Genomic DNA, 27,635 nt, shown 5'->3' with positions numbered 1-27,635 from the left:
AGTCAGCGCAGATCCCACGAGAGCAACTCCTTAGTCAATTTTTTTACTAAACCTGTTTCAAGTTTGGGTCGAAGTGTTTTTGAGAATAGTCTCCTGGTGTGGCAGGGATGTCATCCTGAAAGGCCGGCTTCAAGGCCTGCGGTGGCTGTCACCGTCTGATGTCGGTGATGGACCCGCACCTTGTATTCCTTTGGTGCCTCGAGCAAGACCACGATCCCAAGGCCTGCTACTATTGCCTTGCCATGAACCCATAGGCCTTGAGGTAGCGATCCCTCAAGCTCTTGGCGGCTCGAGAGGAAGCCAGGAGCAGTCACCGAGTTCAAAATCTTCATCGCACACTAAGTCGTCAGGCCACTCTGCTAAGTCCCATTGGAAGAGGAAAAGCTAGAAGTTGATAGGTCTTCAACTTCACCTCGCCTGTTCGCCAATGACACGAAGGAGTGTCTGAATTTGAGGCGTGGCTCTATGGTTAAGCCAACGCCTGGGACAGCTCCGTGCTTCCCCGAGGCAATGACCTTTGGGCATTGCCACAGGGTATGATAAAATGTGCCCTCCTCCCCACAGCGCCGAAGGCAATACGGGTTCAGTGCTGTACCAATTTTGTATAGAGTGAGCCTCGTGTAGTAGGTTCGGTGCACTATTTTAAGCTGCACCAACCTGAGTTTTGAAGATATTCCCACCTCCCTTGGTGAAGCCAGTGCCTCCTGCCACTCAGTATTGTCCAGATCTCCCACCTCCCGGGCCCATTTTTCCCGAAGTCTCTTGGTGGGATCAGGCAGGTTGTTAACCAGTTTCCGGTAGGTGAGAGTGGTCGCCCGTTTGTGCATGTAATCTGTCAACAGTCGGTCCTCTAGCGGGGTTGCCTCCGGGACCTCAGCGCCCGGTGTCAAGGCCGCCTGGAGTGCGTGTTTCACCTGCATATATCAAAAGGCTTCAGAGGGTGTCAACTCGTATTGCTGTTGAAGACGTTCAAATGTGATTACTTTTCCTTTGTGCCACATGTCCCCCACTGTGGATATACCAATTGCATCCCACCGTGCGAACCCCTTACAATTCCGGAGGTTTCCCAACCGTTGCGCATCCCAGAGCGGAGTGAATTGTGTTATGACCCCCTGCCAGCCCAGTTTGGCGTGTGCTGTGTGCCATATTGTAACTGTATGCCTTGTGGGACCTATTAATGAGGGGGTCTGCTTTTTATGATAAAGGGCTGACCGCATACCATCTGTTCCCAGTCCCGATCTGTCTGCCTGAAAGGCGGGGTTCGCCTGAGGGGCGTGTATCCACTGATTAATGACTTTCAATTGGGCCGCCTAATAATATAACTGTATGTTTGGGAGTGCTATCCCTCCGTCATACCAGCCCTTAACCAACTTGTCCTGCGCAATGCGTGCTGGTTTGTTCCCCTACATTAGAGTGGCGACTTGTGCTGCTATTGTTTTAAAGTAGCTGGATGGCACTGGAAACAGCGTATTCTCCAGTGCGTATAGGAAGCGAGGGAGCGCCATCATTTTGAAAAGCGCAGCCCTGCCCAGCAGCGTCAGTGGTAGTGTTCCCCAATGCACCGCATCCCTTTTCAAACGTTCCAAGGGGGCATGAGGTTCCGTTTAAAGAAAATATCCGGGCTAGGTGTTATGTATATACCTGAATATTTAAACGTGTCCTCTGCGATCTGTAATGGGCTTCCTACAGTTTTGAAATCCGATCCAGAATGCGGAATCCAAAAATCAATCCTCTTTTCTCCTGGAGCCCTGTAGAGTAGAGATTGCTTGCTGCTGGAAACCAAGGAGACTTTAAATGGCCACCACAGGTAGAGAGGCGTGCCAGTGAAGAGATCTTTTTGGGTGGGCCCTGAGGGACCCCGCCCCTCCCACGCACACTTTCAGCTAAGAATGAGACACACAACATTTCGGAATGCTTACTGAAATTTAGGATGGTGGTCCTTACTCTAGAAAATATTTCTAAAGTAAATAATTCATCCATGCAGGTTGTGAGATTGTGGTGCTTTACCTGTACCTATTTAGGCACCTGTGTGCTTCAGTTAACTTGCATTTCCCTCAGACCCATGAGCCATTGAGCTTTTATCAAAGCTTCAAGTGGAATAAACTGCAATTGTGTTTCTGTATTATAGGAGGAACTGTCATTAGTGGGGAACATGTACGCTTTATTGACTCACAGTATTTGCATTAGCATATCGTTCCCCGCTGTTATAGTATGTAGTAAGGGTGCATCCACCTATTAATATTCAGGATAATGCACTGGAAGGAAATTGAAAACATTAAATTGTATCTACAGCCTAATTGCCGATGTAGAGTTTTAAACCGCCATCGAAACAAAACGTAATAAAAAGAAGACACTGTGCCCCCAGAAAGAGTTATTTAAAGTTTTGGGGGATTTTTCTTCACTCTCAACTTTTGAATCTGACTGTGCTGTTTTGGGAAGTCTAATTGGCTGCATGAATTTGTCTCTTCTCCGAATCTAACCATCCAATAAGGGCATATTATTAATAGGTGGTTGGATCTGGAATACAGAATAGCTGTGCTTAGTACCTTCCAGCCTTTGTTAATGAAAGCCATTTTGCAGTTCTAATTCTGCCACTATATAAAAAAAAAACCTTGGACCGTTGTGACCCGTCTTAGCTTCAGGTACAAATTACAGCTTGAAATAGCTACAGATGTTTTCATCTTAGGTTGCACAGGATATTAATTTCCTAGCAAAGTAAATGATAGGATGCTACCTCCCATTACCATCATGTGATTAAAATTATAACTAGAAATAATGTCCCCGTAGTGAATGCATCATCGTAAACAGCGTAATGGCAGTTGAGCTCAAAGTTTTTTTCATTTCCCGATAGACATTTTTGGCAGTGTCCACTCACATTTTTTTAATTTTTCAGATCTTGGTAATGGTAAACAACGTTTACAACACATTGTTTACAACGCATGCCATTACAACGCAAGTTGTTACAACCACTTCCTGTAGGGGGCAGAAGGTGTTGGATTTGTCAGATTTTCAATCCAACACCTACCCTACTGTTGCACACGCTGGAATTGGAATAGTAAATTATACTATTCCAAACTCTAGTGCCCCCCCCATAGCAAGAAGTTGTAACAACTTGCGTTCTTATGGCATGCGATATAATATCGCGTCGTTATAACGACTTGCGTTGTAACGAGTGCTATTCCTTGGTAATAGATGAAATATGCACTTTCAATGGACTGCATTGGGGTGACATGTCCTTTACGATAATCTTAAGTATCCAGGGAGCTCTAAAGCCAGGTGGCAGTCAACCTCGAAACCTTTTTACATCCACATTGGTAAAGAACCAGGTCCACCAGTCTAGTCGGCGAACCGCCAGAACTAGTCTTAGTAGCACTCTGTAGAAAAATCCTTTGGCTGGATTCGGGCAGAATGCATTGAGATATTTTTGTAGGCTAATTACATGTGAATGTGTAAACATTGTGCAATCAGCAGTACATGGGTTGGCATTATTGGAGACTGGTGTGCTAATTTAGGGGTATATGGAAAGTAAAAGTTACTGGCTGTGTTAATAATTGTGGAATCCCTATAGATTAATTGTAGTTGCTAACTCAGGAGGGGGCGTGGAGGTACTATGGAAGCTAAAAAGTATAGCAGAGGTCTGCAGTATGCGAAAATTCCAAAATGGACCACTTCTGTGCTGTTGGTTGATTGCATAGCGTGCATAATGTTGAATTATGGAAACCTGAACAGTAACGGTGGCTCTGGTTTGCCATTTTTTTAGTATTAGCGAAACTATTTACTTACCCGAGAGCTTTTAAAGGCAGCTCTTACCTCAGTTTGGAGATTTATCACTTGAATAGTCCCACAACCATTTACATGATTAGTAATAGGGTTGTAAATGTGAGGGTTCGATGTTGCATGGGATTAAGGCAAGCCCACTGGGAGTTCTAGATCTCTGGCACCTAGACAGGAGGTGGGGAATGGACTGCCGCCAGTAAGCAACAAGAATTGAGAATGAAGATCAGTTGTCGAGACAAAAAATCTCCGAAGGTTGGTTATCAGTAGAAAAACAAATGATCTGTCTACATTTGTAGGTGCTCACCTCCCAAGATAATCAGTTTTTACCTGCAACAACATTAGATGGCCTGAAAGATCCCTTGACTGAAATATTGAGGTCCAAGAACTAGTGGCTGGCTCCTAGACTAAAGTCTTACTTTGCGACTCTGAACTAGATCATGTACTGGGCCACAATAAGCCATAACCATCTGTGATAAAACCAGCCATTTCAGGGTCTCCCCTGACTAACTCTATGCTGTGGATGAGCACAACTTGCATCAGGTTCTTTTGGAACAATTCTACTCTCTTCTGTCTTTGACTCGCATCAGATTTTATCACATAATCGATTTATCACCAGAATCACTGGCCTCCTGTTGATTAGGAGTAAATGTATAAAATCTAACTCTTCAAGCTTTTCATAATTTTACCATGAAGTCTGTCGTAGACATTTGATACCTAATCCGTGATAATCCCAGGAAACTCTGCACTGAAGAAAGTAAGTATCAAGGCAACTCCAAAGTCTTTGTGGAGACAAGCTGAAAATGTATGACTCAGTCCCTTCAGACATGCAAGGCACGGTGGTGAAATATAGATTCATGAAATCACACGGGCCAGGCACATCCGTCTGAAGTCAGAAGGATGAGGGCAGGGGCATCTCTCTGTCCATGGTCACCCGGATGACATCTGTGGTGGTGATGAGGGTTGTTTTAGTGCTGTGGCTGGATCTGAAGCTGGATTGGGTGGTGTCAGGGAGGTTGTCATAGAGGTGGCCATCTGGATATTTGCTCATGATCTCCATGACTTTAATCGGGAAGAGTAGCTAGGAGATAGCTAGTGTTTTAGGATTTACTGAGGGTTTCTTTAAGAGAAGGAGAACTGTGGTGTGTTTCCAGGTACCCAGGAAGGAGGTTGTGTTGATCAAGTTGTGCAAGATCAGGGCGAGGGCTAGCTGACGTCCAGACCCTTAGTGAATATGTGATGAGGGTAGGGGTCTGATAGTGCTGCGGAGTTTGTGGTGCACATGGTCACTGCGGTTTCTTGAACGGTGATGGTGGGCCAGGTGGTCTGTGTAGTCCTCTGGGCGTGGGAAATGATGGGCAGAGCAACTGCGATTGCGGAAGAGTCTTGTTGGGCCTTAAAGTTGTTGTAGATGTCGGAGGTCTTGTTGCTGAAGAAGAGGCACATGGATGCACAATATCTTACCATCCTGCATTCAAATGACCGCGCCACGCTTAAAGAGCGATTCAGAGCACGTACCCTCAAGACTGTTGAACTGCTTATTTTGAAAAATGCGAACACTTGCTATTCCTTTAGAAAGTATTGCTACATGAAATAACTTTTAGCAATGCAATTCAATGCAGCTGAAAGCTCTTTTTATCTTGCAGTTTGCTCTGAAATAAATTAGAAACTTAAATTATTTGCTATATGTATCATTATGAGATGCAAATAATATTGTGAAGTTCCTTGACACCCGCCACAGCGTCTTTCATGCCAATGTGAACCTTCAAAAAGAAGAAAAGTAAAATGATTGGGACTCTCTACATAATAATTTAGGGGTCATCTGTAGAGGGTGGAGCAGTACTTGCCGTTTCCGCTAGTCCAAGCGTGCCCCAACTATGACATGTAAGGTCTTTAAGGGTAGCTATAAGAAGTGAGAATATGGAGCTTGTTTCCCTCCCAGATAACACTGCTGGAACGTTTAAGAGATGAGTGTGCAGAGTTATGGGCAGAGGAGGTAGGGTTCCGGCCAGGACTGAAGAACATGTTGCGTGAACCAATGTTTCTTTATGGTACCTGACTGGCAGGCGCACACAGCCGACCTGGACACATGTCCGGCTGCTTGTTTTTTTTCTCTCTCAGTTGCATTTGTTCTAATGTCAAACATGTCTTCTTTCTAAGCCGCACTGCTTACAAGTTCCTGAGGGGAGACTGGGTGTACTGATGAAGGACCCCCACTCTGGTAATTGTATCCAGTTTTAGGGGCACCATGTGATAGGCAGTGGGCAGAAGCACAGCAGTGCACAGGCCCCTCTACACTTACGCATGTTTTTATATGATCTGCTGCAAACAGTGACTAGATGGACAGAATTAGGCTGTGAATTCACACTTGTTCTGACCTGGGTATAACAACAGCAGCACCCTAAATTACAAACTACTGGTATGCAAGTGTTAAAAGTTTTTATTTGAGCAAAGTTATACTTTCGTCTCTGTGTCACTGCCCAGTTATGCCCTAAACAGCATACAAGGTACAAGCTGCTCTTCACCGATGGGGCCGATAAGGCTGGAACCAGTTTGTGATAGCTTGTATTTCCGTTTATGGCATGTGAACTAGTTCTAGAATGTTCCAAATTGAGCAGACCAAGGCTTATTTTCATACGCGTTGTCCTTATATGTAATGGCAGACTGAACAAAAATCGACAGACTAGAATGCGGCCCAGAGTAAATTATCAGGGGCTGAGATAAATTCAGGCTTTTCACAAATAATTTATTCCCTTAGTATGTACTCTAAATAGCAATTTAAATTGTTGGAAGGGAGAAATGACAAATGCCTAGTGTATCTTCTTCAGGCGTGAGTTATTCAAGCAATCCGCCTCAAACTGGATTTGTGTTCAGCTTGGTTTCAGGCTGAAAAACTTGCTCCAAAGTTTCTAATGAAACTAAAGCACACAAATATGAGATCTGTTGCAAGTCAAGACTTGTCATATATACCTCCGTTGTAGCAAGGATACCTGGTGTTGGGAGTGTAAGTCCCAGACTGACGCTCTATGTAGCTAGTACATCACGTGGTGGTACCTGTGATGAAGGGGTTAAGGGCTTCAAAAGAATTTTAAAATGTATCTTGTGAAGTTACACTGATTTTACTTTTGCAACCAAGAGGAGCTTTTTAGAGAACTAGAAGAATGGAATAAACATTTCTTTGCCATCAAAATTCTCTTTGTCTGAAACAAGGGTGATGAGATGGATATTGCCACTTAAAACTATTGACTGATGCCTGGACTAATGTCATGTGGTGGACTGAATGTGCTCATTTACTACGCAACACGGTTAGACTTCAGCACACGGGGGTTAGAGTTGCCCTGTTCATAGGAAGTCAGAGGCTTCATTTGCAGCCTGCAGTATAATGTTTTTAGTGAAAAGTGCAACTATTTCTCCTCAGCAGAGAAGAAACTGAATCCCTCATCCATGACCCATCTGCAGCCTTCAGCACAGTCTCCTATCCCGTTCTGAACAAACAACTTTACAAGTGGGTCTGCACCTTTCTCACAGGAAAAATCCAAACGGTCAATATGTCACCAAAGTCTTTGAAAGCTGGGAACTCCTTTGCGAAGCCCACACGGTTCCTTGCTCAACCAAATCCTTTTCAACTACTACATGACCCTGCTTGCAAATGTCATCCATGCACACAACATCAACATACTCCCCTATAGCACACAACATATACTGTTCCTTGGACAACACACCCAGCGCCAGGAATAACTTCAACCTGGGCATGACCGAAGTGATCTCCTGGTTGAAGTCCAACTGCCTCAAGCTGAACATGTACAACACCAAGGTGGTGATTTTGTTAGGTCTAGCCTGAGCGGCGCTTGTGCTGTCTCTTCGGGACATGCTGTATTCAGGTATGGACTGTAAGCTCTGCCCATCTTATTAATTGGGTCCTGCCACTGTCCTTTGTAAAGGTTGGCTTTTGATTTGATAATAGACCTATTAGTCCCTCCTTGGTACCGCCCTCTCTTCTGTTGTTACCTCCCATCAGGCCACCCCTAGTTACATGTGTTGTTACTCAATAGCTTTCAATTACAGCCTCCCAGTACTATTTTTAGGTCTCGCCTAGCGAATGCAGCGCATGCGCTGCATCTCCTTGGCGAGACTATTGTCGTCGCTTTCGTTCGCGAAGGGAGACAAACCATGTGCGCGCCCAGACAGGTGATGTGCACGCGCATGGCGTCTCCCACCGTGCGCTTGATTTAGTATGGCTTGGCCGCTCACTCTCTCTCTGCGCGCACGCTGTTTGCCTCCTCGCGGTTGCTTTCACTTTTGTTGCCTGCTGCATTCTTCAGTTTCATTGCTGAAGCTTACGCTGAAATTGCACGGAGGCAAAAACGTCCAGAGCTAAGACAAATAGAGCAATGAAAAGAAGTGTTAACAGAGAATGAAAGGGTGCAAGCAGGAGGCGCTTAGAAAAGGGACACGGGCAGGCAGGAAAAATCCATAACACGATCCCTTCTTTTGCACGAGACCTGATTGCGTTAAAATATTTTACTGTAGCGTGTATATGTAAAACTGTATTTATCGTATTTGGGCTAAGAAAGCTCCGGGACAAAAATGTTACCGTAAAATCAAGCAAGCACTGGTACAGCCAAGAGTTCTGTCTTTAATATGCTACAGAAACAAACAAAGGCATGCACAAATACATACAGACTGTTTGTGCACGTCAGCTGCTGGTTGTCACGGGGTCACGTTCGGAGTAGGATTGTAAGTGTTGGTGTGCTGGTGGCGGCGCTGCTGGGGCAGGCTCCAGTCCAGCGAGCAGGGATCCGCACCGCGCTTTGAACACCTTTCCCCCTTGTGCCTCCGGAGCTGGCATTTCCCCATACTCGCAGTGATCCCGCTGGTGGCAGACGATGGTCTCCCGGGCGCCAGTGACTCCTGGCGGGCAGAGCTCGCTCCCCTGGCGGCGGACGCGCCTGGCTGGGCTCCTGGACCGCGGGCACTAGCTGGAACTTTGGGCTGCGGCTGTGTCGGGAAAGATTGTAGCGGCGGGAGCAATGATGGGTGGGGGGCCGTGGTTAGGCTGGGCGCTACCGCTGCTGCTCTTCCTGTTGGGGGTGCTGTGGTGCGGCTGCGGCGTGGGAGCCACCCACGCTGAGTTCTCGATCCTCAACGAGGCGCAGGTCCTGGCCGTGCAGATGCAGAGGCTAGCCGCCGAGGGGCTGGGGGTTGTCCCCATGCAGGTATGTGTGGCTGCGTACGGGGGAGGGAACAATGGAATGAGGCGTGGGTGAGCACCCCCGCCGCACTGAGTGTCTGGTTGTTGCCCCCCCGCATGCACGCTACGGTAAACTGTGGCACCGGGTATTCCTGCCCCGCGCCGTGCACGCTCCACATGTGCTCACGCCTAATGCAGGACACTGTGCATGCCCCCACTTTCCCTCCCGGAGGTCCGGACTTGGTGCATAAAGCAGGATGCAGCAGCCATTTGACCCACTGTCCTGCCTGACTCATTCACACCTCCTTTAACAAGCATTTGCAATGCAATAGGTTTCGCATTTACGCGAGTTTCAGCTATTCGCATTGTAAATTACAATGTATTTTATTTATGTTTTGGTTTTTAAAACAAATAGAAAGCATTGCCATTTGCAATGCTAGTAGCTTAAACTCTCGCAAATGCGAGACCTACTGCATTGCAAATGCTTGTTGTTAATGGTTTTTCTCCTAACCACTTTTGCAGGCAGTACACACTCTCCTTCAGTGTTTCTTTTGTTGTTTTTTAAAAAAATGTATTTAACTAGCACGGCCAGCACTAATAATGGCAGTTGCGCTTTCCTTTTGTTCCTTGAGATCGCTGAAAGTGGTTGCATGGCTTAAAAAAAAAAGTGCTAACTTTTTTTTTTTTACAATGCCATTAGCTTTAAACAGCTTAAGCTAAAACACAGGTGCCACGATTACTTCAATAGCAAAGACAATGAATGTGCATTTTTTCCCTATTTCCTCTCTTTTGAAGCAATCGCGGCACCCTTGCTTTAGCTTAAGATGTTCAAAGCTTAAGCGTGTGCCGCCATTGTAACAAAAGTAAACAAATAGAAAAAACAAGTGTGCTGCTGACTTTTTTTCCCCTGTATTTACTTTCTTTTAGTCGTGGCACTCACGCTTTAGCTGTAAACATCGTATGCTAAAGCGTGGGTGCCGCGATGCTTCAAAAGTAAAGAAATAGGAAAAAAGGTTTTTTCTATTTCTTTACTTTTGAAGCAATTGCGACACCCGCGCTTTAGCTTACGATTTTTACAGCTAAAGCGCGAGTACCACAAAGGGCATTTGAGTTTGTTTGAGGTATTGGCATTGCAAATGACAATGCCTTTTATTTATGTGTTTTGAAAACCTGCAAGCGGTACGCACTGCTTGCAGGTTTTCAATACACATAAATAAAAGGCATTGTCATTTACAATACCAATACCTCAAAGTCTCGTAAATGCGAGACCTATTGGATTGCTACTGCTCGTTGGAAGACACTGCCTGGTGGCCTTTACACCTATTCACCCCCACCCCAATCACAGAACCAAAACAACTCAGAATCATTATAACCAGTAAGCCAGACATGTCCACGCAGGTCAACGCAGTCGCAACATCCTGCTTCCATATCTTGAGGATACTGAAAAAGATATTCAAATGGTTACCCAACAGCACCAGGTGACCATCACCCAAGTCCTCAATACAAACTGACTGGACTAAGGGAACACCCTCTATGCAGGATTCACCATCCAACTCACAAAAAGATTCCAGATTGTTCTGAAGGCAGCAGACAGATTGATCCTCAACCTCCTATGTTAAGCTCACGTCACACCACACCTGAGGGAGCTTCGCTGCCTCCTGATACATAAGCGTGCACAGTTCAAGCTTCTCTCACACATACAGAGCACTACACAACACAGGCCCCATCTACCTCAACAATTGTGTGCAGTTACAACACTCCTCCTGGCACCTCCGCTCAGCCAGACTCTCACTGGCACACTTACCACGATACACAAAAGCAGATCAGGTGGTTGCGCCTTCTCATACATCGCTCCTAAAGCATGAAACAACCTCTCACACCACACAAGAGCCTTCTAATTCCTTCTTGAATTCTCCAAGAAGCTGAAGACCTGGGTCTTTGACAACGTTCCATCGAGGCTAGCTAGCTTCACTTCCCTGCTAAGCGCCAGATACTCTCATAGGCGATAATGCACGATAAAAATCCACATAATTGAATTAATCTTTAGAACTAACACAACAGAAATCTGCATAACATTTGCCTTGTACCTTAGATTGGTGCCTACATTTAATGTTCAAAATCAATTAATCTAAGGGATAGAGTTCATTCATGATTGTTAAACCAGAAAATGGTTAAACCAAATGTGTTTTGCTTTTAAGTATGAGTTTTGACGGCACAGGTGTCAACAAGACCTATTCCTATCTATATGCATAGGGCCAACCGGCGCAGCAAGTCACTGTGCTTTGCTGCACTGTGTGACAGGGAAAGGGCAGGAATGCACCGTATTTAAGTCAATACAGTGCATTCCTGTCCTTTTCCTCTGGGCTGGTGCTGTTTTGGCAGCCTAGTGCCAACGCAGACCCCCTTGCACCATGGTGCATGCAGGATTGTTTTTGTGCAGGAAGGGCAAAAACGATTCTGGGAAGCATATTCCTCTTTCTATGTGTGCTGCAGAATGCAGCACACACAAAAAGGAAGAAACCAGGAGAAATCTAGATATTTCTTCTTGTTATGCCTCCACTGGGTAGGTGTACCTTTCTGGCGCATTCCCAGGTTTACCAGTTTTGGTAAATCTGGGAATGCCGCAACAAGCAAGGGAGTTGTGTGGGGACACCCACGCAAAGCCCATGGAACGCCTTCCTAGGACCGAGCAATGCAATGCAACATTTTGCACTGCGTTGCGTTACTACAGATTTATGAAGCCACTCAGGGCCATGCAAAGGGCAATTTTTCTTAAGGTTGGCGTCGCACATGTACCGCGTTGCATGGTGCAGACACAACACACTCCTGCTCAGAAGTATACCCCTCAGTATGTACTTTGGGTCCAGTTTGGGTCAGCCTTTGATTTTTTTAAGACCAGCCTCTTTCCACCATTGGCAAGAGACTTTGTCAATCACATCTTTGCTCTGCCTAGTGGAGTAGTCTCTCGCACCTCATACTTTTGACTAAGCATGAGGGGCTTTTTTAAAAGAGAAATTTTAAGACAAACTATTTTTGTTTCTATCATTTGTTTGGTTTTAATATGTTAACATGTTGAAATCCTGAGCTTTTGAATTTGCTAATGCCCATCAAACTCATGTTTGTTTATACTGACTTATACAGACTTTTACTGTGTTTTGATGTACCTGTTATTATTCCAATCTGGTTGTATTAGAGAGAGCATGTTGTTGCTTTCAATTTTGCTTTATACAGAATCTGCTGGCTTTCTTCGGAAAAGGTTATGGTAGTTAAAACGGTTATGAAGGTTGGATACACTTCTGTGAGCAAACAAACTGACTTTACGCTGACTGTATGCGATCTATACCTCACAGCTGTTGCTGAAGATTTAAGTTTCAAGTTTATTTGCTGAACAAGTAAGGCCCACTCCTTCTATGTCTTTGTAATGTGGAGGAGTGTTAAAAAGGGTGCGGTTTCTTTAGTGGAAACTGCAGATTTGCTTCTTTGAACGGGACACCAAATATATTTACTCAGTTCGCTTAGGATCTCAAGATCCGTCCCATCCCTTCCACTCCTGCCCAGTACACTCTGGGTTAGAGTGTTTTTTCCAAAAGTGTGCAGAAAGTACACCTTAGTAAGATGGTAAGTTGAAACTTTTTTTTGAACACCAATGAGAAAAGAAAACATTGTTCTCCCTAGCAAGTCCTTTTCTCCTCTAGTCACTCTTGCTCACATTTTGTTACTTGTGTAAAATGGGGCCAGGGTTTGAGGACCACGAAGCTCTGATACCTGGCTTAAAGTGGCGGTCTTTGCGTTTTCATGTAGGTTTCACCACAGCGGCTTACCTCAGAGTCCATGTGGTGCAACACCATGGCTTGCCGGCGCCCCGTCTGGATTCCTACCTCTGCAAGCTGTGCGGCGTGCACTGCAAGACCCCCACGCAGATGAGCGGGCACATGCAGACGCACCTGGGGCGGGGCCTGGGAGGAGCAAGCCCCGCCCCCAGCGCCATCGCTGGAGGGACTTCTGAGGCTGAACCGCTGAGGTGAAACTCGGAAAGGCAAGCCGCCTCTTAATTTTACTCTGCCCCCTGCTGCCCAGAATGGGAAGCGAGAGGGAAAAAGACATACAATAGTAATAGAAGCACATGTTTTGTGTAATAATTGAGGATAGGCATGAGGCCCATTGTGCAATAGCAGATGTAGGGAGCGAGTAAATTTGGAAACTGTGGTAGGAGACAAATGGTGGCATAGAGTATAGAACCAGTGGGATAAAATAGAGAACTGGTAGCCGAATGTGTCTATAGGCTAAGGGGCTAGACGATGCGATAGGAAAGGGAGGTAGAGGATAGGACAAGAGATGGTCTTTAAGAGAATACTGAACAATGGTCATAAAGCAGAGTTGGAGATAGAGCAGGTTACAAAGGGGCAGGATGTGATAATGTGGAAAAGTATTACCACATGCAGTTATACACACAATTCTTTTGTCTTTTGATTAGCAAGTGTGGTGGCATGTGTCCCATGCCACCACACCTGCTAATCACGGTCTGTATGCTGGAAGGGAAAATATGAGGGGACCATTTTTGTAGTGTTACAGATTGATTGGGTTGGTAGGTAGGTGATCGAGTGCTGTTAGGGTTTAGAGGCAAGGGTTGACACCAGTGTCCGTGCTGGGACATTACAGACACTGTGCGTAGAAGCTGCATTGTGAGGTCCTTGAATATGCGTAGCCTTTTTATTGTATTTATGTGGTGAGGGAAGAACTGTGTTTACCTCTGCTGGTAACTATCGTTCCACTTGTTAGACACAAGTAAAAGTGCTACAAGGAATCTGGCAGTTTTACCTGCTCATGCAGGTACAGCCCAAACGTACCAGCGCTGCCATCTCAGGAATACTCTTTTCTTTTACGGTCTGTGATGTATTCATTTTTTTGTTCCCACCCCGGCCAGGCACTCTGTTACCCCGGTTCTTGCAAGTCAGTCATTTTGAAGCAAGAAATCTAACTCCGACATACACGCGTAGGTCCTATTTCTCCCTCCTTTCTCCTTAACCTCAGCCGTCCCACCAACCCAACAAACTTCCTCTCTGCTAAGTTTTCACTTACTACTGGTTCAGCAATCTGAAAGAAACCTGTTCGTGATAGATTCCTTGCCTTAGATTTACCCCCAGGCATCAGACTGGATCCGGAAAGTTTTCGTCAGCAGTACCCCTGCACATCGGAAGGTGGCGTTGTGCGTCTCCGCGTCCATTATTGGCGTTGTGGTCGCCGAGATGATGTTGCGGCAGCTACTTAGACGCCGCCTCGCGCGCTGACGTCATTTCTTTTCTGCGCCAGCAAGCGCTGATCCGGAGAGAGCGGTACCCCCAGTCACTTTTTGACTGAGTTTTTTCGAGGCTTTTTGTCTCTTATTTTTCGATCAACTCCTGGTGCAGTAGGGATGCTCGGCTTCAAGACCTGCGGGGACTGTCATCGCATGATGTCGGTGACGGACCCGCACCGCGTGTGTCTTTACTGCCTGGAGCGCGACCACGACCCCAAGTCGTGCTCCAACTGCCGGGCCATGGTGCTGAAGACTTTGCGAGAGCGGTCCTGAAAGTTGCTAGAAGTACGGAAGTCGGCTCCGCGCTGCTCAAGGTCCCGGTCCCGTAGGAGGTCGAGGGACCAGTCGCGGAGCAGCCACCACCGTTCATCGGGATCAAAGTCTTCGAACTCGGGGTCTGGTAAGACGAAGCGTTCCAAGAAGCGCCATCGCTCTCCGACTACCCCTCCCCTCTCCTGTCACGCGATGCAGTTGAGGGTGTGGGTGGTGCCTCCCCTGCGGCTCCGATGGAGCCTGCGCAGTCGTCGCCGGCCTACCTGCCCTTCCCGGGTCCGTCGGCGACTCCGGCCCAGCTGCAGGAATTTCTGTCAGCCATGGCTCGCCTCTTTGGGCCTTCGGGCCCTGCCGGTGCGCCTTCGGGCCCCGTGGGCCCAGCTGGGGGGTTCTACGCCCTTTACTGCCGGCGGTTCCGGCATCACTGTCCGCTCCGGCCCCGGCGCCGCAGGACCCCCATGGATCAGGGCTTGGATTCCGGTCGACGCCAGTTGACCTTGTGACACCTCCACCAACGACCACACCGGCACCACCTCTGACGTCGCCCGGCCCACCGGACGACGTCCTCCCCCGGTTTCAGCCCCGATGTAGATACGGCACCGGACCGGCGTCGCTGGATGCCGATTCCGACGCAGATGGGGGATTTCTATCCCCAAGTCCATCCTCCTTATTTTCGGCCTGTTTCTCAGCCTTTGGAGGAAAGGGAGAACTGGGAGGGGTCTGAGGACCCTCTCACAGCACAATGTGAGTTTGACCTGGACTGGGCAGAGGAGCTGGGGGATGCCAGTGGTCTTGATACCTCTCCTGACCTTGGCATGCTGTCTCCTCCTACCGTGGCTACGGAGGAGGGTGCAAGTTACGCAGTGGTGTTGGGTAGGGCGGCCGAGGCCCTCCACCTAGAGCGCCCTACAGTGGCCGTCAGAAGTGCTTCAACCGGCAGCTACCTTTTCTGAGCCACTGCTGCCTTTTAGCAATGCACTTTCGAACGTTCTTTTGGGCACCTGGTCCAGGCCCAACACAGGGGCTCCTGTGGATAGGAATGCGGCCCGACACCATCGCCCGGCCCTGGGAGATCCCCATTTCCTTTCCTAACACCCCACCCCTGAGAGCTTGGTTGTCCAAGCCTCTGCGTCCCCGAGCGCATTCCCTACCGCACCACTGGACAGGGAATTCAAGAAACTGCAGCATTTTGGTAAGAAGATTTTTTTTCTTCCGCCAATTCAGGGATGGGTCTGTGAACACCGCATGCTCTTGAGCCGTTATTCCCACTCTGTGTGGGATACAGTGGCGCGCGTGCTGCCTCAATGTCCTGAGGAGGCCCGGACAGTACTCTCCCAAGCTATTACTGAAGGGAGGGATGCAGCCAAGTTCACTCTTCGTTGTGGCCTTGACACCTCCGACTCGCTGGGCAGGGTGATTTCCACGATGGTGGCGCTCTGTCGCCAAGCCTGGCTGAGAGCAACTGGTTTTTCTGGGGATGTCCAGAACACTTTGATGGACATGATCTTTGATGGCTATCGCCTTTTCGGTGACATAGTGCGTTGGAGCTCTTTAAGGACTTGCGGGCTAAGGCCAAGCCCTTGGGCCTTTACGCCACGCACCCTCCTCCACCTTCTGCTTTTCGCTCCTTTCGTGGCCACAGAAGGGGCGCCCGACATGTTAGTTTCAGAGCCACAGGCTTGCGCAGCAACAGTCTCAGCGTGGCCGCCGACGTGAGACCCGCCGAGCTGGATCAGGGGGCCAGCGGGCGGGTCAGCCACCTCCACCCCAGCCACCACTGCCTCCAAACCTTCCTAGTCTGGTTTTTCAGGCCCATCAAATGCCAGTGGGCGGCAGGATTCGCTATCACCTCCCCCACTTGCGCACCATCACTTCGGACAGGTGGGTTTTACAAATACTCCAAAGGGGCTACTCCTTCCCCTTGAGACTACCCATCCGGCCATGCCACCCGAGTACCACCGCATGTCGGGGGATCACTTGGCACTTCTTCAAGAGGAAGTTGCGGCCCGCTTGGCCAAAGAGGCCATTGAGCGTCTTCCTGCACCAGAAGTAGGACATGGTTGTTACTCCCACTACTTTCTGGTGCCCAAGAAGGACAAGGGCCTGCATCCTATTTTGGACCTCAGGGACGTCAATCGCTTTCTCTGGAAGGAGAAGTTCAAGATGTTAACTCTGGCTCAGGTCTTGTCTGCCCTCGACCCTGGAGACTGGATGGTAGTGTTGGACCTGCAGGACACATATTTCCACATTCCCGTCCTGCCGGCCCACCGGCGGTTTACGGTAGGCCACAAGCACTTTCAGTTTACCGTGCTCCCCTTTGGCCTTACCAGCACACCTCTGGTGTTCACGGAAGTGATGGCAGTGGTCGCAGCTCATCTGCGCAGATCAGGGGTTCCAGTCTTCCCCTTTCTCGACGACTGGCTGTTGAAGGCGGGCTCGCCCCAGACAGTCATCTCCCACCTCCAGACTACAGCCGACCTCCTGCATTTGCTGGGTTACTCCATCAATGTGCCGAAGTCACACCTGATTTCCTCTCAGAAGCTCCTCTTCATCGGAGCGGTTTGGATACAACACACTTTCGTATCTATCCTCCCGAACGGCAAGTCCAGGATATTCAGGCTCTGATTCCAATCTTTCTGCCTTTATCCTCGGTTTCAGTCAGGATGACCCTGAGGCTGCTGGGCCTCATGGCCTCCTGCATCCTGTTGGTCGATCATGCCAGATGGCATATGCAGGCTCTGAAGTGGAACCTGAAGTTTCCCGTGGGCGCAGCATCAGGGGAATCTGTCCGATTGCATCCAGATCTCGGAGGGCACTGCACAACAATTGCAGTGGTGGCTCACGAACCAAATTGGGTCAATTGCAGATCCCTCTCCCTTCCCCAACCGGAGCACACATCGGTGACAGATGCGTCCCTCCTGGGATGCGGCGGCCACGTGGGAAAGGCGGACATCAGAGGCCTCTGGTCTCCGGCGAAGTCCAGGCTCTATATCAACCTTCTGGAGCTTCGGGCGATCCAACTTGCACTGAAGGCATTCCTTGCCTCTGTCAAGGGAAGAGTAGTGCAGGTGTTCACAGACAACACCACCGCCACGTGGTACTGTAACAAACCGGGCAGGGTGGGGTCGTGGATCCTGCGCATCTGGACATGGCTGGAACATCAGGGCATTTCCCTGGTGGTTCAACACCTGGCAGGTTCACTGAACGCCAGGCTGAACAAACACAGCCGCAGGTGCATGATGGATCATGAATGGCGTCTTCACTCGGAGGTGGCGCAAGGTCTCTTTCAACATTGGGGGGAGCCTTGGTTAGATCTATTCGCCACCGAAGAGAACTCGCAATGTCAGCAGTTCTGCGCGTTGGAATTTCCAAGGTGGCACTCGCTAGGCGACACTTTTCGTCTCTAGTGGAGTTGCGGTCTGTTGTACGCCTTTCCGCCTCTACCACTTCTGCTCAGAGTGCTGAAGAAAATCAGGCACGACCGGGCCCAAGTCATTCTTGTGGCTCGGGACTGGGCTCGAAAGGTTTGGTATCCCGAGGTACTCAGTATGACCATCGATTCCCCCGATCTGACTGCCTCTACGGGAGGATCTTCTGTCGCAGCAGCAGGGGACGGTCCTCAACCCGAACCTGTCCAGTCTCCACCTCCTTGCGTGGAGATTGAGTGGCGGCAGTTGATTCCTTTTGACTTGCCTCCTGAAGTCTGTGATGTCATTCTGGCAGCCAGGCATCCCTCCACTAAGTTGGTATACGCCTGCAGGTGGAACAAGTTTGTGGCATGGTGCACAGCAAAGGCTGTGGATCCCCTTTCTGCCCCTCTTTCAGAAGTCCTTCTGTTCCTTCTTTCTGTGGCCTAGCAGGGTTCGGCTCCTGGCACTATCGAGGGCTACCTGTCTCCTATTTCAGCCTTTCTTAGGCCTCCTGATCAGCCCTCTCTTTTCAAGTGCCCTGTTGTAAATCGATTCCTCAACGGCATTACTCTTCTTTTCCCTCCTTTTCCCTTCGTAATGCCACTGTGTAACTTGAACCTGGTTCTCACATATTTAATGTGCACTCCCTTTGAGCCTCTTCATAACTGTCCTCTTCATCTGTTAACTTTGAAGACTGCTTTCCTGGTTGATTTGATTTGTGAATTTATAAAGCGCACGAATGCCCATGGGCGTCTTGGTGCTGAGTAGATGCAAAGCGGGATTCTACCAAGAATGAGATTCTAACAGGAGGTGAACAGCCAGGTTTTTACCTCTTTCCTGAATGAAAGCAGAGATGGGCTATTTTTGATCGAAATAGGGAGAAGATTCCAGGCCCTGGCTGCCTGTAGCAGGAAACTTCTCCCCACCCCCGACCCCCCCACCCCACCTGACTTGCTTGAATTTCGGAACCTGAATCAATTTTGCTTGGCTAGATCTCAGGCTTCTGGATGGCTCATACTGTTTCAAGTGTGTTTTTAAAAACTGGGATCCCATCCCATGGAGGGCGTTATAGGCCAGACAAACTGACTTAAATGTTATCCTTTTTTCCATAGGAAGCCAATGGATGATTCCTAATCTGTGTGCAACTGACTCAAATCTGGGGATGTCCAGCACCAGCCTGGCTGCAGTGTTTTGTAAGCTCTGCAGTTCTGCTAGATGCTGGGTCTGTATCCCAGCATATAAGGCATTCCCGTAATCTAGCCTAGATAAGGCCAATGCTGTTACTACCGTTTTACAAGAGTCATGGGGAATAAACGGCAGAAGTTTCCTTATCATTTTGAGAATGTACCATATTGTGGAAGCCAATTTGTTTGTCTGAGCATTAAACAAGAGTTTGTTATCCAGTATCACTCCAAGGTTTCTAACTTTGTTCACTGGGGATGGACAGTCACCTAAGCTGTCTGGCCACCACTCTGGGGACCAGATGCTTATGTCTGTCCCAAGCAGCATGACTTCGGTTTTATCACCGTTTAGTTTTAGGCAGTTGCACTGCATCCAGTGATTAATCTGCCTCATACATTTATTAAATCTGTCTGCTGTCTCTTCGACGTTGTTTGAGACTGATACCACTATTTGGGTGTCGTCTGCATAGGAGACTGGTAAGAAACCACAGTTCCTTATTATTGCCGCTAAAGATGCCAAATAGATATTGAAAAGAGTGGGTCTTAAAGAGGACCCCTGGGGTATACCGCACGGCGAGTTAAAAGGTTTGGTTGCCATCGCCTCTGCTAGGAGAGTGAGTGAGCTCCAAGCTCTTTCTTACAAACCTCTTTTTCTGTCTGTCCATCCGGACAAGGTTGTACTCAGACCAAGTCCATCCTTTTCTGCCAAAGGTTGTCACTGCCTTTCACATCGGGCAGATCATCACTTTGCCCACCTTCTTTCCGCCTCCGCATCCTTCCAGAGAGGATAAAAGGCTCCACTGTTTGGACCCAAAACATGCGCTCTCATTTTACCTGAATCGCACACAACAGTTCCAGGTGGATGACCAGCTCTTTGTTGGCTACGTAGGCGCCAAAAAAGGTTTGGCCGTACACAAGTGGACTATCTCCCAATGGGTCGTCTTCTGTATTAAAGCCTGTTATTCTCTGGTGAAAAAGGAGCCTCCAGGGGGCTGCGTGCCCATTCCACCAGGGCAACGGCTGCCACCAGGGCATTGGGACGTGGTGTCCCCTTACAAGACATCTGTCAGGCAGCTACGTGGGCCTCGGTGCACACTTTTACTAAGCACTATTGCCTGGACAGCCAAGTCCGTAGAGACGGCTTCTGTGGCCGTTCTGTTCTCCGGGACATCCTGGTGTGATCTTGGTTCACAGACCCACCACCGGGGTTGGTATCGCTGGGATATCTATTCTAAGGGATATCTATTCTAAGGTAAGGAATTTATCACTAACGTGTTTTTTTCAGATGAACAAGTTACTTACATTAATTAGTGATAGATTCCTTACCGCCCACCCGTCCTCCCCGTTCTGCGAACTGATTTCTAGGGTTAAGGTCATCCCTTTCAGGGCCCTAGTTTCAATGCACTAGTGGTCAGTATCTTGCATGGCTCTGCGTTCCTGTCGTGGAAAGTCGTGTACAGAACTGACGTCAGCGTGGAGGGCGGCGTCTAAGTAGTTGCCGCGGCGTAATCTCGGTGACCGCGACGGACGCGGAGCCGCGCGACGCCACCTTCCGATGCGCAGGGGTGCTGCTGATGAACTTTCCGGATCCAGTCTGACGCCTGGGGGTAATTCTAAGGTAAGGAATCTATCACTAACTAATGTTTCTTACAGATATTTCGTTACCGAAGGTAAGTAACTTGTTTACCAAGGGTATATTGAAATTCATTAAGCAAATGTTTTATTTGTCCGTCCACGTGGAACACCTATGTCTTGTGACCCAGTTTTGACAAAAATTATCCAGTCACTTTGGTGGGCTTGGGAAATCTTTTGAAGTTAATAGTTGTGCTTAGTATTAATATTATTTAACATATTAATTCTGCAAATAATTGCATTGGTCTTCTTTTCCTCTAGGCACTGGTGAAGTGTGTCCCATGGCCCTGGCAGCCGCCGCTGCAGCCTCCACCGCCGCTGTGACGGTGATACCCATGGAGGGGGCCCCGGTGGTCACCCAGGCCCTGCCGTCCCAGCCCTGGTGATGCGGCCTACTACAACGAGCATGAGGAAACGAGAGCGACACACACACCACAAAAGAACGGAGAGGGGAAGGAAGACGGGGAGAAGCGTGGCGGGGAGCTCTGGGCCATGGAAAGAAAAGCTTGGCTCCGGAAGAGGCTTCACGGCGATGTCAGTCCCTCTGGTGAACCACTGATATCCCCTTTCTACAGTCTCTTTTTCTGCCTCCCTAAACCTGCGTGTAACAACTGGTGACTGCCGACGCCCCTGGGCCTCGCCCACAGGAATCCCAGTATCCCTAATCCCCTGGCTCCTTCCGATTTGGGACGCTCCCTTTTCGTTCCCACAACACTAATCTCCCTTTCCTCACTCCCACACCACCCCAGCAGCACCCGCATGTATAGGTCCGCGTCTTCGTAGCACTAGCATCCTGTTTCAGGGTGTGGTTGAGTTCCGTCTCCTGAGTTCGGTCCAGTGCCCGCCGCAGTCTTCAGTCTGGATTGGTGACTGAGCTGTGGCTGGTTTTGAAAAGACTGGAATGTTTTTTATCCTCCTTTTTACCCCTCTATATTTTGGACTCGTGATTCTTTACAGAGCTTAATGGTCATGGCTGTTTGGGTGTGTGTCGGGGTTGGGAGGGCTGGGTTAATACTTAACCATGTGGCCGAATTCCGGCTAAAGACGTAGTCTCGTCAGCTGCATCCACGTGGGAGAATATTATGCATTTATTTACTATTTTTTCTTTTTTTGTGGTTATTATTTGTATTTATTTGAACTGTTGAAAGAAAGAGAGAAAGGGATTTTGAAACATTTCCACCTACCCTAATAGGGACGAGCTGTGTTTTTGTTTCACGAACACTAAAAAGAATGCGCCCTTCTGGGTCTTTTAGCTTTGTGGTACGTTTGATGTGGAGGCAGCTTTGCAACTGAGGCGCCTTTCTTGTTGTCATGCCCTGACATTCAGACTCATTGGCTGGACGTTAACTCGGTAATGTACTGGTATTAACTTTGTTATTACAGTGCTGTTAGAAGATTGAGCCATTGCAGACGCTGCAATAATTCGCTTTAAATAAGATTACGTAGTGGATAAAATTTAGGACTGAAAGAGGATGTGTCTTTCACCTGCACCAACTAGGCAGGCTCCTACATACATCTGAAAACAAACGACAAATTAAGAATGTGAGGTCTGGCCTTGTCAGGTGAGGCTTGGGAGCAGGAGCGCTAGGCTCTGATCTTTATAAGAAGGAAAAGTGATATACCCTCCTGAAACATATACATTTCTGTTAGTACTTCTAGGGATATCTAGCATGTAAGTGTTCTGCAGAGGGCTTTAACTGATGTTAATTGCCTACTTTGCCGTTATGCACCTAGTCTGAAGATGACGAGGCGCAAGGTCAATTAACTATTGTTAATGCCCAACATCTTGTGTGCAATAAAGCGATAAGACCCTTTACCACCAATTTCACTCCCCTAAACCCCTAAAGGTACGCAAACCAGTGTCCATCTGCTTCACGTTGAGTCCAGATTTTCACAAAACATAGATGGCGGGCGAAAAGCGCTGGTGAGTTCCAGCATACTGCGCAAACTTCTGCTGTAAAGCATGCTAAGATATTTGTCCTCACTGCAGAGTCTGAGGGTACAGCGGCCAGGAGTGTTTTCCTTGTCCATTCATTTTCGTTGCATTTCTCTTCCTTTTCTCCAACCATGCCTGACTCTCGGTTTCCTTTATGAACAGTTCTGATTTTCTCCTTTAAACACGTTTCCCATCAGCAGGGTCTGCGCACTTCCTCCTATTAACAGTCCCAGTTCTCTCTGCGTTTCGTTTCTCACCATTGTTTTCCTCGACCAATCGTTTTCCCCCTCTAGTAAGCACTTCCTGACCTTCCTCGCTTTTCAATGTTGTATGCTCCCTTTTCATTTCAGCATTTCCTGCTCCATTGTCTCCCTTGTTGCTGCTTTTTCTCTCTCCCTTTTACTGCTTTTTCCTCATTAGCAATTTCTGCGCCCTCCCCCATTTTAGCTCCTTATGTTTTTCCCCTAATTCCCAAAAACCTTCAGTATATCCCTGCTTTGTCTGCTCTTTTCGTTTTGCTGTGTTAATCATTTCCACTATTTCCCCCTTCCCCTCACTTCCCTCTTCAGCAGTTCCTCCACTTCCTTTTATTGTCCCCACTCTCCCCTCCTCATCTTTTGTGTCTGATATCCCAGTTTCCCGCGCTGTGCTTTTCACTTCCTCCAGCAGTTCCTAAAATTGGGTCTTTCCACTTTTCCATTAAATGTTTGTTTTTCTCCTTTTCTCATCCCTTCCCTTAGCACATTCTACTTCGCCTTCGTTTCCACCCCTACCCTAGCAGGTTCAGCTGTCCTCTACTGTGCCTCTCTACTCTTCTAGAAAGTCCATACTTTCGACTTGCCTGGCTCTGCTCTCTCCAGTTTTATCATCTCTGCTGAAGAGTTCTTATTGTTGTTGAACTCATGCTCTAAACCACGCTCTTCTCTCTGCTTTCCCTATTTTCCCTCCTCTCCTCCTTTACTACTTGCTCTTCTTTCCTGTGCGCCTCGTTCTGCCTGTCCCCTTACAAAAATTAAAACTAACTCCATCTTGAATAGTGAATCCAGTACATCCTTGAATTTATTGCTATTCATATTGCCAATCTGTCTTTTTTGGAAACTTTACAGAAAGCTCTCATTGCTCCGGCTTCAGATTCACAAGAAATATGTGCCAGGAGTTCTGCACTTGCATTCCAACCTGGCCACTTGCCCGCGCCAGCTCAATTAGTCATCTTGTGGGACATTGTTCGGGTGACCGCCTATTCCATCAATATTACTTGGATCTTTCGACTGCCTTTGACATGAAGGTTCCTTTTTTCTTTTTTTTTAAACTTGACCTATTGGGTTTTCAGTTGATACAACTGACTTTGAAATCAGTCAGGATGATAATAAACGTATATCACAACTGTATCAATTATATTTGCCATATCTCACACCACAACAGTTCATCTTGGAACCTCAGTACCAGAGACATTGGGCAAGTAGTTACTAGTAACATGGTGTTATTTTGTAAGGGGATATTTTAGTGTCAGTACTTCATAGGGAGGCGCAGTTGGTAGGGAGGAGTCAGCGACAGTCTCCTCCCAGCTTAGTTGGAGGGAGTAGACCCATTGTCCCATCTATGGGTGCAGGGGCCAGCTTCTTGATGCAAGGAGCTGTTTAGACTGAGGATGCCGGGTTGCGTGAAACCTCCTTGTTTTGTGGCTGGTTAAGCACATAATGATGTAAGGGTTTCCATATATTTCTAGGGCAGGAGCTGGGGGTAGAAGGTCTGCATATATGTTCAGTTAGCCTTGTGGGTCAGGTCTTTCAGCCATTCCTTGAATTTAGGTGCTCTGCAGCGACCCCATCTGCATGCTAGTCTGTGTATAGCAAGGAGTAGGCTCAGAGCTATGCATTTCCTAAAGCGGATGTCCACCTCCCCAGTGAAGCCCAGCAGTGCCATGAGCGGTATATGTAGTATAGGTTGACCTGTCATGTCTGTGACGGCTTGGCCTACCTCCCTCCAGTGAATCTGTTTGGAAGCGCAGGACCATGCAAAATGTAAACAAAATCCACTGCTCCCATGCGTCATCTATCACAGTTGTCATCCAGACGGTCACGATATGTATGTAACCTTACCGGCGTATAGTACATTCTGTGCAGAAATTTGTAGTGGGACATTAAGGTTCCTGACCTCCAATGTCGTGAGCGCAAGTGTGAGGCAAAAAAAAAGTAGTCTTCATGGCTCTAATAAGATTTTAAGTGTTTCTCAGTGACCCACAATATTTTAAGAAGCTTAGTGGCTTCTAGTCACAAAAGTCTTAATGCACTTTGGAGTCCCCCAGGGTTCACCATCATTCACTCCTCTTTTTTGACTTTCATTCTTGTCCTCTGTTTTTAGTTATTGACCAGTTGCAGGTAAAATGTTACTCATGTCTTTATGATAAGTTTTATATGCATCATTTCTTATTACCCGACTAGCTTCATTTGGATAAATGTATTGGTGCCCTAAAGCTCGGATGTGTGCTGACTGTCTCTTGCTAAATCATACCTAAACTGCCCCCTTGCTGCTGTGGTACAGAGTCCTTTCGATGTTGTTCCCACCCTATTAATTCTTCCCAGGTCCGATACCACCTGCTTATCTGCTTGGTAGGGCCCTGGTATTAATTTTGACTCCATTTTTTAAGATTCTGAGACAATTCAATATAGCATGATCTACTATAGATCCTTTCCCGTTCTTACCAATAAACCTTTTGACTTAGTTTCTCATTCCAGGCTGTCTGCTATTTTTTTTCTATAGCTCTGCCCCTCCCCCTATGCATAAACCAATATCGGGGGTACTGTTAAATCCAGGGGGCGGAGTTGATGGACGATTGAAAGTGGGACTCTTAGGATTTGCTTAGAAATGAGGAATTATTCTCAATCATTTGTAATTCCAGGTCAGATTTTCCCTGAGTTTCAGGAGCTGATATCTTTGGGTGGAGCAAACCAGATCTGTGGTGCTCAAACCTGTTCCACCCCTCCACCACCTTGAATGAAGTGATCGTTCATTATGAGGACCTCTTAATGTTGGATTTCTGTAGTCAACTGATGACTCCTTTAGCCCAAGCCCTTGTACGGCATCCTTCTGTGAACTGTCCTCTACTGTTAACGTGCAGAAGAACGCCTCAGTTCCACTGATCTGCACTTGCCCGGCCTGCAGCGATGAGGTAATTGAATAACCGTATGGGGAAGGTTACTCAATTTTGTGGACACTTAATTAAATGATTATACTCCAATTAAACAGTTCATCTGCAGTCTTTGTCTACCCTCTCACCTCCCAATTTGCCCTCGCATGCCCGTTTTCACTCTGCTTGCCTCCACAGGCCTGACTTGCTCACTATCAATCCCTCCTCTTCAAATTTCTGGTCTCCCATTTCTCCCATAGCAGTTTCTTCTGCAGCTTAAATCCCTCGGCCTCAGTACTTTTAATTCTTGCTCTTTGTCCTGTCTTGTCTCCCTCATCTCAATCCCTGAGCAGCTCCTGCTCTCTTCTTGCCCTCTTCTCTCTCCCTGCTGCAGTTTATGCTCTCTTCTTTCCCTTGTGTCTCCTACTGCAGTTCCTCCTCTCCGCGGCCATGATCTTCTCTCCGCGGCGCTTGCTTTCCTTCGCTCAACCCCGCTTAGAGTCTGCAGTTTTGCTCTCTTCCCAGCCCTCTCTCCCCTCGACATATTTTTTTCTCTTTTCCAACACTCCCTCCTCTTTCCCGCTTGTAGCCCTGAGTAGTCACCCCTCAGTAGTCCCGGTCAGGCCCAGGGTGCTGGTTCATAACCAGTCCCTGGTTGCACGTCAGACCCTGTGCTTGAGTGAGGCTAAGACTACTAGAGTCTCTCTTATTCTTCACTTCCTGCATCTTCATTTCTGAAGGATGTGGGCAGGTTACAGATTTTTGTGCTGATTTTGTGTTGCCACAGGGGGCGAATCAGAACCATTCACTGCCCAGGGATTCTGGACTGAGGTCCATTGGTAGAAGTGGTTCCCAGCACTAGCACAGCAGGCAGGAGGTGCTGCCAGCCTGGATTTGAAGTGCATTGGCAGAGCTGTATTGTGCTAGTGCTGGAGTACCAGAGGGTGCTGCGGCCCAGGGCTGTGGTACACTGGCAGAGCTATGCATGCGTTCATGTAATGAAGTACCCAATGATGAAGCAGGGCACGTGAGTGGGGTGTATTGGTAGAGCTGTATGTATGCAGTACTGGAATGACGGGGATGTTTATTATGTCTATGCTGTAGTTTTAAAAGATTTTTTAAAAATGTTAAGAAATATGAACCATAATACCTACCCCCCCCCCACTTGTACCTCACACTTGTGCATCTGTTATTTTGTCCACCCTTTTAATAATTTTATCACCTTAATTTTAATATATTGCGCTCAGTTTCTTGTCAAAGGAAAACTAAAAAAAAAAAAAAGAAAGTGTATGAGACATTTTAATGTTATAAACAGAACTGAACGGCCCTTGATCTGTTGTCCGGAAGTGCATGAAAATGATTTTTGTATTGTATAAAAAAATGGCAGAACCCACACAAAAAATCTTGTTTGTTGCTCTAACTGTAAGAGGGGAGGCATGCCCTTGGTCTCCTCTCGCTCTGTCACAAGCTGTGTGTTCCACGTCAAACTTTATTAAAAGGTTTTAAAACACTACCTTTTGTGTGCAAATGTTGAGTCCATTTTAGCATGCTGGCATTTTAAATGTCATCGGAGATAAAAACTATTGTAATTGTGCTATGTTATGTTAGTTATTTGTGTCGCACACATTCTTCCATTAATAAGACTTTGCAGCACCAACAGAGTCCGGGTAACTTCCCAACTTGAGTTCTAGGATTCCATTGCAGACCAGAGTCTCGTTTGGCTTGGGAGCATGTATCACTAGAAGTGTGTTTTTCACTGTTTCTAGTAGGTCTGTCTTCATTGTTGATTAGTCAGTGATTATGCTGATAGGTCGG

At 47.5% G+C, this 27,635-nt stretch overlaps 1 protein-coding gene across 2 annotated transcripts in view; it reads left to right on the top strand.

The window, feature by feature from the left end:
* Nucleotides 1–27,333, top strand: part of MAZ (MYC associated zinc finger protein) — a 121,162-nt gene extending 93,829 nt beyond the window's left edge. For both annotated transcript variants that reach the window (XM_085618806.1, XM_085618805.1), the window contains exon 5: nucleotides 21,019–27,333. In XM_085618806.1, the coding sequence (XP_085474932.1) occupies nucleotides 21,019–21,143 (125 nt within the window). In that variant the 3' untranslated portion in view covers nucleotides 21,144–27,333. The remainder of the gene's footprint in view (nucleotides 1–21,018) is intronic.
* Nucleotides 27,334–27,635: the final 302 nt, after the last annotated feature.

Source organism: Triturus cristatus, chromosome 7 (assembly GCF_964204655.1).
Source record: "Triturus cristatus chromosome 7, aTriCri1.1, whole genome shotgun sequence".
NCBI lineage: Eukaryota > Metazoa > Chordata > Amphibia > Caudata > Salamandridae > Triturus > Triturus cristatus.
The sequence above is the reverse complement of the archived record's forward strand: the minus strand, read 5'-3'. Positions and strand labels throughout refer to the sequence as shown.